Source organism: Lates calcarifer, linkage group LG4 (assembly GCF_001640805.2).
Source record: "Lates calcarifer isolate ASB-BC8 linkage group LG4, TLL_Latcal_v3, whole genome shotgun sequence".
Taxonomy (NCBI): Eukaryota; Metazoa; Chordata; class Actinopteri; family Centropomidae; genus Lates; species Lates calcarifer.
The window spans coordinates 19,659,731-19,676,956 of NC_066836.1; the positions used below are offsets into that span (position 1 = coordinate 19,659,731).

Consider the following 17,226-nt stretch of genomic DNA (forward strand, 5'->3'; position numbering starts at 1 on the left):
ACCTTGAACATGTCCAGAGAAGTCCATAGCTCCTGCAGGCCAGACCCTCACCTGCTTCATGGTGGGGTTTTTTCCAGATCAGCAGGGGCTTGTATGTGGGAATTAGCATCACAGAGAGATGGTCTGAGGAGCCAAGGTGGGGGCAGGGTGCATGTTCTCTCCCCTGGTTGCAAACTCCACACACTGATGAAAGTTAGGAAACAGTTTTCATATTTGCCTGATTAAAGTCTCCTGCCACAATGAAAACTGCCTATGGATGTGTAGATTGCAGATCACTGATGGAGCGGTAGAGAACATTCAGGGCTTCTCTGGTATTTGCTCTCGGGGGAATATACACTGCTGTGACGATAATGACATTGAATTCCCGGGGTAAATAAAAAGGCCTGCATTTTACAGTAGCTCTACATCAGAAGAGCAGTGACTTGAGATCACCTCCATGTTGTTGCACAGCTGTAGACTTTCACAACCCAGTGAATGATTATTTACAGCAACACTGGATTGTGAGATTTCCTAATGATGGAGTTAACTGAACTCCAGGGGATGTTCAGTGACTTGATTTTTTTGTATCCATCCCCTGACTTAGACTTCTCAATAACCTTTTCTCTGAGATGCTTGGAGTGTTTTATCTTCATGGAGTAATTGTAGCCAGAACACAGATTAACCAGTGACTGGACCTTCCAGACACAGGTGTTTTTATACTACAGTCACTTGAGACACTCATTCCACTCAGGTGATCTCCATTTCACTAATTGTGTAACTATAGCACCAATTTGCCGGACCTCTGTTGAATTAGGCCAGTCACATTAAAGGGAAGGGTATTTATGACACTTTACATTTCACTTAACAGTTTACATTATGTATTTTTAATTAATTGACATTACTTTGTAGAAATCTGTTTTCACTTTGACATTTAAGGGTTTTTTTGTAAATTCTTGTCAAAAAGTCAAATTACAACAATTTCTAAAAGCAATAAAAGGTGAAAACATCAAAGAGAGTGAGTACTTTCTATGGGTACTGTAACTGTGAGAAAATAACACAAATTCAATATACTTACTTACTACACCTGATGTCTCCCATACTGATAGGTTGGCATTGGAGTGATTGATACATAATGTCATTTTGCAACTTTACTTCTCATCATATGGCAGAATTAGCAGAATTTGTTACTAATGCTCCCACATCATAGTTCACTGTAAATCATGATTCCAAAGGCAGCTATCCATGCAAGTCATATGGAGTAAAATACAATTTGGTCATATATGTCTGCTTTAAAATGAGCCCAATAAAATGACAGAGCCATTGTTACACTGTCAATACAAAGAGGTCCGAGTGTTACTGCCTGAATTACTGGTGCATCAGGAATTTCTGTTTTATTTTCCACCTGCTTTTTATATGTTACGCTGTGAATTCAGATGTTTGTGGTTTGTATCAGTGAGTCAAACACACTACACCATGATCCTTATAGGTTTTTTATTAAATCATTCTTTTTTTGGGAGGAACATTGAGCAGCAACCAGTCACAAGAATATGCAGCATCGCTCTGTCTCTGCTCTAGAATGAGCAATGAGGGTGTTTCCCTCATATTAGTTTATTTATACTAGAGATTTTTCTTTGAGGAATATTCATGTTTGAGAAGCTGGGATCAGAGACTTTGAACATCTCTTCATTTTTTCACCTTGTATAAGTATCTGCATTGATGTAAGTAGAATAAGCTGATTTATTTTTCCATTTATCCTGAGCAAACTTACCTTTTACACCTGTTACACTGCAGTGTTTGCAGGCACCATAACAACTCATGTATTATACAATAACACTTATACTAAATAAAATACAAAAAACAAATAATCTTGAGTAGGAAATGATTTATTTAACTTTTCCTGATATTTTTTGTTGAAATCTCTGAAATAGTTCTTAATGGAGATTAGAGATGGGCGATATACTATCGTTGGCGATATACCAGGAAAAAAATCATCGCCTTCGCATTTCTCTTCCTGCTTCCTGTTTAACATGTGTTTCTGTGGACACACATGGAGCAGAGGAGCTGTAGTGAAGATAGGTAGACAACTCCCTATGTTAAGTTCAAGAAAAACGCCTAGAAGTGCTGTAAGTTTCTGTAAAATAATACTGAAAGTTAGACCAGAATATCAGTTTTTTTAAGGTGCACTTTCTGCAGATGGTGGGACGGCAGCTCTGCCAGACAACTCGCCTTACCATAGCTAGGGCTGTTTCCTGTTTCTTGTGCATTTCTGTGTGAGCAAGAAAAGCTCCTACAAGTGTTGTAAGTCTCTGCACAGACATCTAACATCCCTCCCCTCAGAGCAGAGATGGAGGGTGTGACGGAAATAATCATTGACTAATCGGAAAAATAATCACCAGATTAGTGCTCTAGATTACTGCTCACTGTGAGCTGTGATTTTGGGCAACTGTGGCAAGGAAAAACTCCCTCTGAGGGAGAAACCTTGGGAGGAACCTGGCTCTCTGGGGGGGGCCCATCCTCCTGAGGGCTGTGTCCTTCAGCTCCCTCCGTTTGACACGTCTGTCCAGCCTCCAGGTCATCTGTCCAAGTCCTGTGGTTTGTCCTCTGGTCCATGCCGCTGGGTCCTCATCTGCTGTCCTGCTGTCTAGTCCTCTGGCTAGAAACACATTCAAATGAATACAAGTGTATTCCTAAATCCCTCCTCTCAACTGTAATCTGTCTGAAAGAGCAGTGTTCACAGCGTGTGTGTAACTACCACATATGTTTAAATGCAGTGCACATGTGATGCTGTTGTCCTCTTACCTGCCTCCGATAAAACAAGATGTACGAGGATCTTTGCCGCTGGTTGCACACATTGACACTGCTTGTTTGAGTGACCACTGTGTCATTATATGTGAACCAGTGGTCTGTCAGGTCCACCGGTCCCACGTCGGGGTCCACTCCATCGCAGATGTAGTGTCCTAGCAGGAGAGGAAATATTGTTACATGGTCTGTCTTAAAACTCATTAGGTGTACATCATTGAAAATAATTGTTCATCTTACCATTTCTTGCTGTGGCGCCGATGTGATTTATGGTGCTGATTAAATTGTAGCATGCACCATCCTGAGAAGGAACAAAGTTGATCAGAGTTAGTCCACATAGTCCAAATATTTACTTACATCAGCCCCAGTCTGATGGTTTGCTGTCAGGTGATCTAGTTCTTTACCTGGCCTGAAGACACCACCAGATCCCTCTGAAGATCGACAGGGTCATGGATCTTCTCCAGCTGGAAAGTTGGAGTGTACCGGAAACGCTTCAAATGCAGGACCAGCACTCTGTCGATGGAAAGAAAAGATATGAGCACCAGGTGGCAGAGAAAAAAACTCTTGGTATTTTAAATACGTCACAATTATTCCTTAGAGATATAGGAGTTTGATGTTACTCACCTTGGCAGGGTGGCGAATGATGAGCGCTGGCCTGACTTGGTGGCACCGCACTCACACCTGTACTCCAACTCTGTCTCCTGCAGAACAGCACAAGACCAACATGCTTTCACTTCTGTACTGGATTTACATGCACAGTTACAAACATCTACATACAGTATACATACACATACTAACACAAGTAATAATAGTGTGATGAAATGAGTGTTTTCTATCATATCTTCACATTGTATCTGTGGGTTCTACTGTGGCTGAATGAGGACACGTGTTTCTTACCATCAGGTAATTATCCAGCATTTTTTCAACAGTGCCACCTCCAGGTGGAAGGTCCAGTGACAGATTAGTAAAGTCTTCCTCTCTGGTGGAACCTGCTCCGCAACTTTATATAACCAATACAAACAATACTGTTATATTTCAGCTGCAGAGGTCATGGATACGTATGTGATGCAGGTAACTGTCTAGTTTTACCTCTTGCATGTCCTGGTGTTTTGCATTTTAAACATCAGATGGTCCTCTACTGGACAGCTGTAGGCCATGCCCATGCCGGCGGTCAGCACCTGCAGCTGTGGGCCCCAGTATCGTATCTGGTCAAGGACAGCTGTCAGGAACTCATGGGCATCCTGTAGATACACACAAACAATTGTACAGAGTTTAAACACAAAGGAGAACCTATCAGATGAAACAATACACCATTGAAGCTGCTTGCTCACTTTCTGCTGATGGTCCCCAAACTCTGGAGCCCACAGAGCCACCGCCCTCTTGAATGCGGCAAGAAGGCGGAGTTTCTCCTGAGCATCACCGGAGAAGTGACGCTCGCTGATGTTCTTGAATGTTCTGGAGAGGAGGAAATGGAAAATTGTTAGAGATATTGTCTATGACATTAAACTTTTTTAGTGTTCAGTTTCAACATGAGGATAAAATGAGTGTGTTTTCTGAGGGGTGCTGTACCTTAGGACTGCCGCTTCAGGTATTAGACTCCAGACCTGCTCCTGGTGACTGATGGCTGTTACAAAGTCCTCCAGTGTGAGCAGGCTCTGCAGGCTTGCGTTAATATAGCATATCTGTGCTGGGTTGGGAAACCTGACACACAAACATAACAAGTCAATCTCATGTCAATATAATCAATTCTTCATTTTAATCATTTCTCTACAGCTTTGTTTTGTGTGTGTGTGTGTGTGTGTGTGTGTGTGTGTGTGTGTATGTATACTCACCCTAGGCACTTAATATGCTCACTCCTGAGTTTCTTCTGTGTGGTCACAGCGACTTCCTCCATGTTAGTGGACAGGACCTGAGGAATCCCCTCATCCTTCACTGGTTCCTTCTCTTTCTCAATCGGTCTTTTGACAGCCACCACCTCATCTTGGGATGCTGATAAGTGGCACTTCTCCAGAGTCCCTTCTTCTTGGGGGGCTGGGGACACGCGACATCTATTCTGTTGGAGTAAAGAAAAACTCTGGTTAAATGATGCAAAGACTAAACAATATCTGATTCACATTGAGCTCTACACTCTGGGTCAAACATACATACCTTGCAACAATGCCACCGCCGTGACTTTGTGGCCTTCTTGTTCTTCTTTGTGGTGATGCTGGTGACAAAGAGAAATAGTGTTTTAATTTCCAAAACTCATCAAATCCTTGAAGGCCCTCAATGTCCTTGCTAACAAAAGGGCTGACAGATTAAAAAGTTAGGATGATATAGTCAGGACGAGTGTTCTTACTTTTCCTTGTTCTCTTCCTGATCTTTTCTTTCCTTCTTTGTTTTTGTCTGTAAAAAAAGACATTAGAATAAACTTTGTCAAATATTATGATGTTTGATGATATTTACAACTTACAAACAATATAAATTTATTTAATATGAAGCCATGACGCTGTCTGTCAAACATACCAGTGGCCGTCCAAAGAGGCGATACCTCAATGGGGCTGTATTGTCGTTGTCCTGAATGGCAAAGGGAGCGCTAGGAGCAGGGACACTGGTGATAAAGAGAAAACAAACCATAGAACGGTTAAACAGAAGAAGAAGCAGTCAGGAAAACACTATGATATATGTAGTAGTGATATAGTGATATATAATTGCTATTAATTTCCTTACTTTCTGATCTTCTCTGCCACCAGTTCAACGACTGCTGTTGAGTACTGTACAGAAAAAAGTTTCCAGGATGGAATTAATTAATTAATGGAACATGATGTATCTTCACAGCAGATATAACATAGCTTCACAGAAAGTACATACTAAACACTGAGAAGTGTGAAGTGGAAATAGTCCCACCTTTCACAGTGTCACACAAACAGTCGAGAAATGACATAAAAAGTGCAGTGTATCTAGAAAACAAACCTTCCCACAGCACAAGCGAAACATCTTCAGTGTTGGTTGTTGAAGCAAAAGGTAATTGAAATTGAAAATGAGATTGAGAGTAAATTGTTTCTGTATCCAGATTTGGTGAACTCTTGGTAAACTCTGATGTGTTGTCTCTATTACACTGACTACAGGAATTCTAACAGAATTCAGTGATGACAATGACACTTCTAGAACGTGACTATGATATGATATCATTCTGTGTCCATACAACTCTGTGTAAACATGGTGTAAATGTATATATGTTATAAAACTGGTGGTCTTAAAATTCCCACCCCCCTCTCCATTGAAATTAACAGAAAGTACATTTCAATGGGACTACACTAATAGGTCTGATTTGGGCCCATCCTGACAAATACAAAAGTACAGATTTAAGCCCACTGCAGATCCTCTCTGTGTGAGGATCCTGATAAAAAAGAAACAGAAAAGCTAAAGTGACCAAAAACACTACACTACACTAAAAATAATTCATTTGCAATTAAAAACAAATGTACTCACTTTGACAAAAGACCTGTTTCAGCAGTCCATGACCATTTTGTTGCAATGTTAAGTTCTGGTTCCTGTCAGTGGCCTCCTCCTGTTCCAGCTCACATTTACACTTCTCCAATTCAACAGATCTTTATTATAAAATGAAGGGGAAAAAAATGAATATTAGTGGCATTAATATCTTTTTAGTATCCCACCACTAGGGCTGCATGATTATGGCCAAAATTATGAAAATGATGACAATCAATCAGTCAATTATTTTGATCAATAGTGAGATCATGATTATTTTTCACCATGATTCATTGATCTTAGGGACAAAATATTTCAGAGGACAGTGGACAGTAAAAGTTTAAAGATCTCTCTCTCTTTGTCTTTCTCTGATGTTTCTTTTTTTTTTCCACATTGAGTCACTGGCCCATTTTGTGAAGTGGCCCACTGGGAAAAGTCCCAGCTGCCCCAATAGCCACTATGCCATTGTATTCAGGTAGGTGTTAACAGTAGCAGTTTAACGAATCTTTAATGTTCAAGTCAAGATGGAGAGGGGATGACGAGGAGGGCACAGGCACAGGAGGGTGGAGTTCAGGGAGGAGGGTTCTGAGTCTGTGGTGGGGAATTGGCAGGTGGAGGGGGAGGGACTGGATCCAGGCAGGATGATGAGTTTCCAGAGAGGAATGGAGAGTCTCACCTGGAGACTAGACGGCAGCTTGAGGCACAGGTGAATTCTCTGTTAGGAACACAGGAGAATAACTGTCAGGCATCTTACCCAGGTGAGACCATAGCATTACCACAAGGTGTAGCAGAACTATCAGACAAGGAGTGGAGTAATAGCCCGGGTTCTTATACTGCCAGTGATGAGTCATGAGGAGCAGGTGTGCTACAGCTGCCACAGGTAAGGCTCCACCTCTGCCAAAAGGCACACAGACAAGGACAGGGGGAGGAGACACAAGGGAAACAGACAGAGGAAAACACATTGGAAAACTAGAAAACTCGAGGTCACTGTGACAGTGAAGAAGCCGTACTGTCTTTCAGAACCACTGAACTTAGGTAGAAGTAACACCAGTAACACCGAGTTAACCATGAACATAAACTGCTCGGAGCAGTTTAGAGACGCAACATAAATTACCATGGCAATAGACCCCGGGTAAAACCTATCCACCTGTCGTAGTATGAGTTAACTGGGAAGTTACACCTGACGTCACCAAGTTACCCCTGAAGTTAACCTGATAAGCCAGTAACCTCGCTTTGTAGTACAGGTCTCAGTATAAAGTATCAACGCCTTGTCTGTCAGTTTTCATTTGTCCATTACAGCTTTTCTTGATTGCTAACACACAGACTTAATGAACCTGGGATCCACTTGATCCTCATCATCACTTTCTTAGTATGTATTTTCTTGCAGAACAGTTAACACAGGTCTCATAGAAAGAGCCAAAACTCTCCTTAAAACAAAAGGAAAACATTTATTCACAGCTGATAGAAATTACTTGGATAATTATGAATCTCTAATGTACCCATGTTAAAGTCCTTCACACAGCCATTCAATCAGTTCTTATTCACCTTTCAGCCTTTCTGAGTTTTAGAAGTATGGAAAAAAGAATGACAACAAAATCTGATGCAGCACAGTAAAAAATAATTGTTTTCTGAGTATTTCTTATTTTAGGTGAATTTAGTAATGGGCTCTTTGGGGGAAGACATAATGCAGCACAAAAGGTTACAATACCATTAAATGTCAGAATTGATCTTGTCTTGATGATCACTGTAGGTCTTACATGTTAGCGACAGTTCATAGACACAGACAGACCTACACACATTTTCCACACTTTTTCTTTTCTTTCTTTCTTTTTTTTTATAGTGTTTCAACAGGACATTTTAAAATGTGTAAACTGCATTGCAGAGTGCAGCAAGGTTTGTTATCTCTAGTAAAATCATCTTGGGAGTAAAAACAGTAAAACAGTACAGTGCATGCTGTGAAGTGCCTGTTTCTCTTTTCCCTTGTAAAGTACCAACAAATGACACAGGCATATAGCACAAATTAAAGTTGAAGCAGATTATATTGATAGATATGTTTTGTATTTTGTGGTCCACTGAGCAATGACTGATTGAAGGAATAAATAAATTTAGCCACAAGTTTAAGGGAAATGTTTGCTTTTGTTGAATGTTTTTAATGTTTTTTGAGTGTTAGAGCAATACTACAAACTAAAATTGTCATTTTGGCCGATGAGCTTCTGCTTCAGCAAATGTGACCTAACAGGGGACAAATGTGTTTAATCAAATATGAAAAACTGTAAAATGACCTCAAGCTTCTGGCATCTGAGCTGATCATAACAACACACACAGGACTCAAAGACTCAGACCTCAGTTAGAAGTTAGTTAGATTTAAGGAGAGAGCGCCACCTATTGACCTGTAGCAGTAAAAGATATGAGTAAAAGAAACTTGCGTGAGTTCCTCCTTGTGTACAAACTATTTTACAGTACAGAGGCTGTCCACTTATATTAGAAACCAGTGTCACACCAGAAAACTAACAATAGACCTCTTCAATTTTGGAAGAAAATAAAAATTTGTCTCAGTATATTGAAATAACCAGGGTAAGATCACTCTAACCTAGAAGCACTGGTAGCAGCTAATTAAGAGAGGTGATGAAAATGTTATTATGAGTCATTTCACAAAAGTCAGACTGTATGTTATTATGTTTGGTTAGTCACATCATTAAGTCATCACCAGCATGTTCTAAAATTCAGTTATACAGCAGCATAACATGGAAAGTGGATGTGTTTGATGAGCAGAAAAACTGAGAATGAGAGCAGACCCATGTTTCCCTGATGGATGTAATGAGAATCATTAGCTATCACAAATGCAATAGTCATAATAATAATCAGTTGGACGTAATACATCCTCAGTGTTTGTAAAAGAGTAAATTTACAGAGAGTGATAAGTGTGACAGGCTTGAAAGTTTTGGCTCACAGAGAACAGGAAAGTGGATTAAAAACAACACAATTAAAAACCTAGAGGTAGCTTTCTGAAAATATATATTGTAAATTTCATTGCTCTTATCATTTCAGACACATGTATACATTTTTTTCTCATGCCTTTCTGAATTCAGATATAGGAAACAGGGAAAAAATGTTATGGGAGATGTTATGGAGGACGTAATGTCACTGCATGAGGTGTAAATGAAACTCACTTAAAACGCTCCCCTGTCATTTTAAGCCTCTGCCTCATATCATTTTATTAGATGTTTACAGTAACACAGTAAGCCACAGTTCAGCTTGACTTTTCATAGTCACTGATACCATCACCACACACACAGACACATACACACACACACACACACTCTTCCGTTCAAACATAATCTTTCCACCTTACTAGGCTACTGTAGACTTGCATGTCTTGCTTCAGAAAAGAGGGGTATGACGCTTACGTGCGTGTTGGGGTGTGTTAGGGGTTGGAAGACGTATTATGATAGCTTCTAGCCTGTATTTATTTATAGCTTACCTCTTTACTTTCAATTTGTAAAGTAATATAATATTTGATCAACTCAAGCTTACATGCACACATTGCACAGAACACACGTGCACCATATGTATCGGGGTCAGATGCAATATGATTTTTAAAAATGACCACATGCCCGCCCCCCCCCCCCTGTAAAACTCTATGTTTCACTTTCTTCTTGAGTCAGGGCTAAGTGACACCTATGCCCTGAATCCTCAGCAGGTGCACCACCCTCTCCTCTCTGCTCTCTCTTCTCCTCTCCATGTCCCTGAGTGACCCAGCTCCACATTCTAGCGCTGCGACGGTGCCAGCAGAAGCAAATTAGACACCAGCACCCCCTCCTGATATGTACTTCTCTGTCCTACATCCATTATTTTTAGCTGGGATCCAAGCCTCCATCTACACTTAATATGGGAAAAGAAGTGCCTCATATTCGCAGCCACCTCTAAATCCATCATATCACTCCTTCTTCATTTGGTGTTCAACAGACAGGCTTTCAAGCAACTACTATGAGACTCCCTGACTGACACACACACACACACACACACAGACATATCACATCCTCCTTTATGTGTTTATTCCTTGAACGTGCACCATCTCCCTCCACCTCCATCACTGTCTTCCCCTGTCCTCAGTCTGGACGGAGAGAAGGTTGGTCCTCATTTCCTCACTCCACCCACTTTGACAGGTCTGTAACACACACTCAATCACGTACACACACCTACACACAAAGCTGTCACCCCAGCAACCGCAATGGCCCCCCGCCTCATCTTTCCCATGCTCAATTACACCCCACATAGGCGCACACTAACACCTATGTCAAACTTAGCCCAACCCCTCTTGCACACTGTGCCCCACGGCCAGTTGCCCATGTGGGGTTTTTAATAAGGTGGATGCAGGAGTTGGTCTTGCTCTCTTCTGGGTGACGCGGATTGGAAGGGGTTCTCCATACTTTCACCAAACATTTTTTATTTTTTCCCCCCCTTTGTTTACTTTCTGAAACTGCAAGTGCATCTACATTATCTTAGAGAGGAGCCATGAAGTGGACCTGGGTGTTTGTGGCAGTTTTGCTGTCCTTTGGAGGGCTATCATTGGGCAAGGAGAGCTTGGACTTCCCAGAGTATGATGGCAAGGACCGCGTCCACGACCTCAACGCCAAGAACTATAAGTCTGTGATGAAGAAGTACGATGTCATGGTGGTGTACTACCATGACCATCCCGGATCCAGCCGCGTCGCCCAGAAACAGTTTGAGATTGAGGAGTTGGCCCTTGAGGTGGGTTGAGATGGCAGCTATGGACAAAGTAAGGAGGATAGCACATTGATGAATTAGCAGAATAACTAGCATTGGATATAGCACACAGAAACATCCCATAACTGTAGGACGCTCTGCAGAGTTTTGTTGGAGGTTCTAATAGAGTTTTCCTCTAATTCAGTTTGTTTGCACAGATTTTAAATCATGCAGATGGGAGTTGTGTGACAGTATACTGCTGGTTGAGGGACTTTAATTTTACATATAAGCTTATGAAAAAAGTAAAAACAGACACAAAGTGTTACTGTGTGGCTACAAAATGGAGGGAATATTTGGCCATAGATATTTTTTGCAAGATTTGAAATGTGTTAAAAGAGGTGTTATTATGGGAAAGTGATTCTATTAGGTGGAAAATAGCTTTGCTGAATACAGAAATGCTGATAAGTGAAGTCCCAGAAATGTGTCACAAGCCTGTGGTGGGTCGTCAGTGTCATCCACCACCGCAAAAAGCTGAGCTGTGAGGACCCCGAGATATCATTTATTCCAGCAATGCATACAGTGTGTTTGTATGTGTGTGTGTTTGTGAGTGTGTGGGAGCTGATGCACTTAACACACCTCCATCAGTATGCCGCACACCTTAGACCTCCTGTCAGCCTGGATACTCAGCAGTTTCATCACATTCCTCACCACAGAAAAACTTGACATCATCTCTCAGCACAAAGCTTCAGCTCATTCACACATTAATCTACATCTGATCCCAGTTGGTTCTAAGGTCACATTAGAAAAATATTGTATATCAAATGTCACATACTCCTACATCACCACATTTCCCAGGAGAGGTTGTCTTCGTATTTCTTGTCTTGTTTTCCTCTGGGCGGCCATTTAAAAAAAAAATTCCATCAAGACTTGATATCATTTGAAGAAATACCATCTATCATTTATTCTGCTCTGAATGTTGCAGTTCTATAAAAATATGATATGGGTGATGACTGATTTATGGAATATATACATTGGATCATGTTACATATCAGGCTTTTGGCATGGCCTCTGTGCAGTGTAAAGTAAAGGCTCCTATCTTATACACTTGATATGTTAGTATATTTTTGAAGACAGCCTCAGGGGCTGCTGGTGTCTCCTTTTAGAAACTGATACGAAAATACACCAAGAAAAAAAAATCTTGGCAATTACGACTGAATTTCAAAATAGATTTGGGCACCTAGTCAGTGGGATGGCACTGAATCCCAATTAATTAACAATCGGTCCCTAGAAATCATTCAAGCTCTTTCTCTGACAGCTGTGGCCATACTTTGATTATGTGCAAAAATAATCTGCAAATAAATTTAATAAAATTGTTTCAAGATTTATTTTCCACAAATTCATGAAAGGAAATCTTGCACAGCAAAATTTACACAGTAACTGTGACATCTGGCATTCAACAAATTATGGATCTATCTTTTCATATAATGTCAAAAAAATAAATGTAATGGGCGGAAGTGAGAGGAAATATGATAATTATGGACAATAATAGGAAGGAAAAGATTAATAACAAGAACAGAGAGCAAGAGAGAGAGGCTGCTCTATCACATCATCTTAACAGCCTGTGGTGTCTCTGTATGGGGTTAGAGGCTTGGTCTCAGGGCTGGAGGCCAGTACTGGAAGTTCTGGCTCCAGTAGTGCCGGCTCAGCTTTGTACTGTGATTGACACTTGCAGTACTGTACTTGTCAGCGGATCCCAGAACTCTGAGCATCGCTGCCACCTCGCCAAAATAGTCCCTGGTGCTGGTGTGGCTTCTGGCGCTATATTTATCCCAAGCTGCTTTTGTGGTGGGTTAAGCTCCCAGAAGGCTTGTGTTTCTCCTTATGAATGTATTATGATTTACATTTGATGAGGTTTTATTATTAGTAACAGACAACAGCAAAGGGCTCAGATTCTCAGAGGTCAAGGAGCCGTCCAGGAGGTTAGTGGCATGATGAGAGTGGCCATAAGTGTTTTCTCCCTGATTGCGATGGTGGCGTTACACTGTTTTAGGAATGTGTATCAGACCTAATGCTTTATCATTTTGTTACATTTACCTGCATTCTCTAGGCTGAATACACTGTACATTCAAATCACTCACTGCCCATCAAAACAGATTACAGATAAGTACACACAGATCATATGTTTCCTCTTTCAGCACTTGGATATCAAAATGTCCATTAAGAAGAGATATATATGTATGAAACTGTGTACAGTTACAGAGCAGTTTGCATGTTGTGTACTTGCAGATATCAAGCTATGAAATCCCATCCAAGACACTGGGGCTGCTGGTTTAACCTTACATGTAGTTGGGCAGGTTCAGTTACTCTGAAGAAATTATATCAGGCACATTACTGCAGATACATATTCTGAACACCAAGGTCCAAAGACAACTTTGCATGTTTTATATTTGGAGGACATGCAGATATTAAATCATTTTCATATTTTACTCATCAAAAACAAAAAATGCAGAAACAAAGGTGTCAGCAAAAAATAGACAGAAATCAAGTATATTAATAAAGGATATTCAAATCAATATTATATATTGTATCATATTATATCTGACACATTCATACAGGAATAATACTCTCATTAAAGTGAAAAAGTGGATAGAGTAAACTATTGTAGAAAACAGATTCTCTAAAAACTTAAAATATCATAGTTTAATCAGTTTTATTAATGTGCATCTACAAGAGAATTTGGTGATTAGATTTGAGTTTGTTGCATATCTGTTAATTACAATTTATCCTCAAATGTATCCTTCTTCAATTGCCTGGATAGTGTCAAGCCTTACTTATTTCAATCACTTACCCTTTAAAAGTTTATTTTAGCCTACTTAAATGCCAAAAGGGTGGGGTCTGCAACAAAATATAGTGCAAAGCAAAAAGTTAAAGACACAGTAAAAACCAAAGTTCTGTACTTAAAGACTAAGTGCTTAAATAAAATGTAGATCACTGCTGTATCATTGTGTATACTTGTGCATAACTTTAAAGAATTTCTTATATTTTACAAGTTACACAGCTGCTAAGTTACAAAACTCTAAACTGGTTCACTGTGCCCCACCCATCTGCAACTCTAATCAAGTTAAAAGAAATGCCAAGAATTATCTGCACAACAAACTGCAAGACAGCCTGGTTAGTCAAACTATTTATGCCAGTAAAAGCAGCTGCTCAAGATCTCCGACACCAGTGTGCACTCATGCGTGAGTGTGTGTGTGTGTGTGCATGTGTGTGTGTGTGTACTTTTTTCCCTCCAGACGGCCCTCAAGCCACTTCCTCAATGCAGTCGGTCCGTGAATGTGCCACTGCCATTGGTAGAACCAACTGTCAGTCATGAGGTTCAAGTTTCATACAGATTTAGAAAGTGCACAAGCAGCGCTCTGAAAAGCAGGCTTTTATGGTAATGAAACGACTGAGTGACACAACTTTGTCAAAAAGGTGTAAATATCAGAGAAGAAGGCTTTCAAACATAGAAGACACACTCACTCAGCCATGTATTCCTCTTTTATTATTTGAACTGGCAAATCAGATGCATCTCTTCATTTATATGACAGTGTCTTTGTTTCACAGCTTGTAGCCCAGGTCCTGGATGAGTTTGATGATGAGGATATCGGAGTTGGTCTCATTGATGCAAAGCACGACAAGGCGGTTGCAAAGAAATTAGGTAAATACAACTGCAGACCCTTGGAATATAACTCATTATGCAAAAATCAGACCAGTGTCACAATATCAGCCACTTGACAAATAATCTGAAATGGCTAATATTCTGGTTTTCAGATGACAAATAATGTTGAAAGAGGACACCAATTAACATGTCTGACCTTTGCATTGGTCTGGGTTTGTGGTCAAACACTTGATATGTTCTTTCTGTTTCCTCAGGCCTTGATGAGTCCGACAGCATCTTCATCTTCACAGAGGATGAGGTCATAGAGTATGATGGCGAGCTTGCAGCAGACACTATTGTGGAGTTCATCTATGATGTTCGTGAGGATATAATCTCCCAGTTAATGCCTGCCTTATTTTAGAAAAAAAAGTCTCAAATATATATACATTTTCTATGAAGGAATCTTATTTTGGCTTTATCTTTTCTCTGTGGCTTCCATTTCTATTGTCTGTCCCTTTTCTCCTCCATGCCTCTCACTTACTCTCATAGGTTCTTGAAGACCCAGTGGAAATTATTGACAATAGTAAAGAACTGAAAGGCTTCGAAAACATTGAGGAGGACATCAAATTGGTGGGCTACTTTAAGAGTCACAAGTCAGAACGTAAGAATCTGTACTGTGATGGCATGATAACCTGTTGCAATCTCTTTTTTACAGTTGCTTTTCAAAATAATTGCTCATAATTACACATCAAGCAAGTGCAACGAAGACCAGGCTCATACTGCTTCATTTAACCTTGAGTTTTGATTTTTAAGTGGGTTGAAGTGAGCACACAAAGAGCAACAGTAATGATGAGAACAGCAAGTCCACATTCTTAGATATTTCATACAGGGAACGATCCACTGAAACAACTTGATGGATGCTTGTAAAATTTCAGATTTTGAAGCTTTTGCTGATGCTGCAGAAGAGTTCCACCCTCATATCAAGTTCTTTGCCACATTCAATCCCAAGGTGAGTGATTATATATTATCTGATTAAAACATTATAGTAAATACAGTAAAATCTAACAAGGGCAGGGAATGAAGAATGCAGTGGGTTATTGTGGAAGTCCTATAAAGTATTAGTAGTAAAGTATTAATCAACACCATGCGATGACGAAGGAACACCATCAAATATAAGTAAAACGGAGAGTAAAAGAAAAAAATTACATTTTTAAGACATTAATAATTTGAAAGTATTCGCAAGACATAGAGACCATATTTAGTACTGTATTGAAATTTGTATGACAATAATGTAAATGACACTTTTAATGTTTTTTTTGTTTGTTTGTTTGTTTTGTTTGTTTTGTTTGTTTTGTTTTATCACTATGTGGCCAATTGTTGCAATAACAGTTATTTTTTTACCAGTCTAGAATAAGAGAGCTGCTGGAAAGCAAATGCAGTGTTTTGCTTGTTGTGCTATCACTTCTTTTCTTCTACTGAAGTTAGCATGCTAACTAGCTAGCTCTGGCCTTACCAGTCCATCTTGTTACTTTCCAATAGCGACTCACTGTAGTGTCCAGACTGCTGTGGAGAAGTAGTGCTGCTCAGAGGGCAGATTCTAATCTCTTTTCTCTCGTATTGTGAACAGAATCATAGCTCATTCTCTTGGCAAGCTAACATCAATACTGCCTGCTCCTAGCAAGAAACCATGTCATGTTCAATGGCAGAGAAAAAATACAAATAGCCCCCCGGTTGTCTGAGGACAGGATGGACTATAATTGAGTGCTTGAAAACTAATTTTTTAAAAGTGATAGTGATAACTTAAAATATGAAAAATATGAAAACAATATTTCTTTTAAGATGAAAATGTGTTAACAAACAACTGCCTATTTACACATCCAGCAGGCACATTAGTAAGATGAGAGTATGAGAGTAAGTCCAATATTCACTCTATTTTAGCTCTCCACCAAATTCTGAGAGTTAACAGTTGGCTCTTGAGCAGATAGTATGCAGGAGGTTTGACAGAGGTGTTTGCTAGAAACAGCTGCCTGTCGTGATAAACAAGTTCTTCCACATTACACATAGTCATTTAATCCATTGTTTATCTATTAATTTAACATTTCAGCAAATGTTGAATTATGTATGACATACATTTTCACTCATTTTTTTAATAGCAATGGGCCATGATGTACTCCATAATGAATCTTAGGCCCCTTTGACATTTGACCACTGATGGACAAAATGCTCTGTAAACTACATCCTTAATTCAATATATTTAAATCTTATACCAGATAATATCTATTCTAATCTAAATAATAACAGACTGTCATAAGAGAGGCTTTTGAAATGTCCAAAAGAAGAAATACTTTGACTAACTTGGAAAAATGTCATTTCAGTTTAACATTTTTTCTGAAATCTACCATCACGGACACAAGTGAGAAAAACAAATGAGAAAAAAATTTATAATGATCCAGTCTAATCTAAGTTGTTTTCTCTCCTGTGTTTATGGCTTTGAAATTGGTGATTTTTAATTTATAATTATGTAACATAACTTGCCAACACAGGATATGTACCTTGTGTTTCAAGTGCATGGAGAAATGAAAAATCACCTGGAAGAAATCACCAATGTTTTTAGTCTTATTAGGACTGGAGTA

General features: G+C 39.7%; 2 protein-coding genes across 3 annotated transcripts in view; one reads left to right on the forward strand and one right to left on the reverse strand.

Annotated features, from left to right (window-relative positions):
• Window positions 1-2,397: 2,397 nt before the first annotated feature.
• LOC108883261 (ubiquitin carboxyl-terminal hydrolase 37) lies at window positions 2,398-5,394 on the reverse strand. Its single transcript, XM_018676197.2, has 13 exons — window positions 5,284-5,394; window positions 5,117-5,163; window positions 4,927-4,984; window positions 4,611-4,831; window positions 4,348-4,479; window positions 4,110-4,233; window positions 3,868-4,019; window positions 3,676-3,778; window positions 3,403-3,479; window positions 3,183-3,291; window positions 3,019-3,079; window positions 2,779-2,936; window positions 2,398-2,632 (listed from the first exon to the last, which is right to left on the reverse strand). The coding sequence occupies exons 1-13, from the start codon at window positions 5,392-5,394 to the stop codon at window positions 2,621-2,623; spliced, it is 1,365 nt and encodes a 454-aa protein (XP_018531713.2). The 3' UTR covers window positions 2,398-2,620.
• Window positions 5,395-10,553: 5,159 nt separating this feature from the next.
• The window catches only part of casq1a (calsequestrin 1a), a 9,973-nt gene continuing 3,300 nt past the window's right edge, over window positions 10,554-17,226 (forward strand). The window contains exons 1-5 of one of the 2 annotated variants that reach the window (XM_018677504.2): window positions 10,554-10,998; window positions 14,560-14,653; window positions 14,869-14,969; window positions 15,143-15,254; window positions 15,529-15,602. In XM_018677504.2, coding sequence (XP_018533020.1) covers window positions 10,762-10,998; window positions 14,560-14,653; window positions 14,869-14,969; window positions 15,143-15,254; window positions 15,529-15,602 — 618 coding nt within the window. In that variant the 5' untranslated portion in view covers window positions 10,554-10,761. The remainder of the gene's footprint in view (window positions 10,999-14,559; window positions 14,654-14,868; window positions 14,970-15,142; window positions 15,255-15,528; window positions 15,603-17,226) is intronic. The other variant, XM_051070156.1, reaches the window with a different exon arrangement.

Coding starts and splice junctions, on each gene's coding strand:
- LOC108883261 (XM_018676197.2), bottom strand. CDS start 5,394: ATGGTTTGTTTTCTCTTTATCACCAGTGTCCCTGCTCCTAGCGCTCCC. Junction 4,985..5,116: donor CAGGAAGAGAACAAGGAAAA/GTAAGAACACTC, acceptor CTTTGTCACCAG/CATCACCACAAAGAAGAACA. Junction 4,480..4,610: donor GAGCATATTAAGTGCCTAGG/GTGAGTATACAT, acceptor TTTGTGTGTCAG/GTTTCCCAACCCAGCACAGA.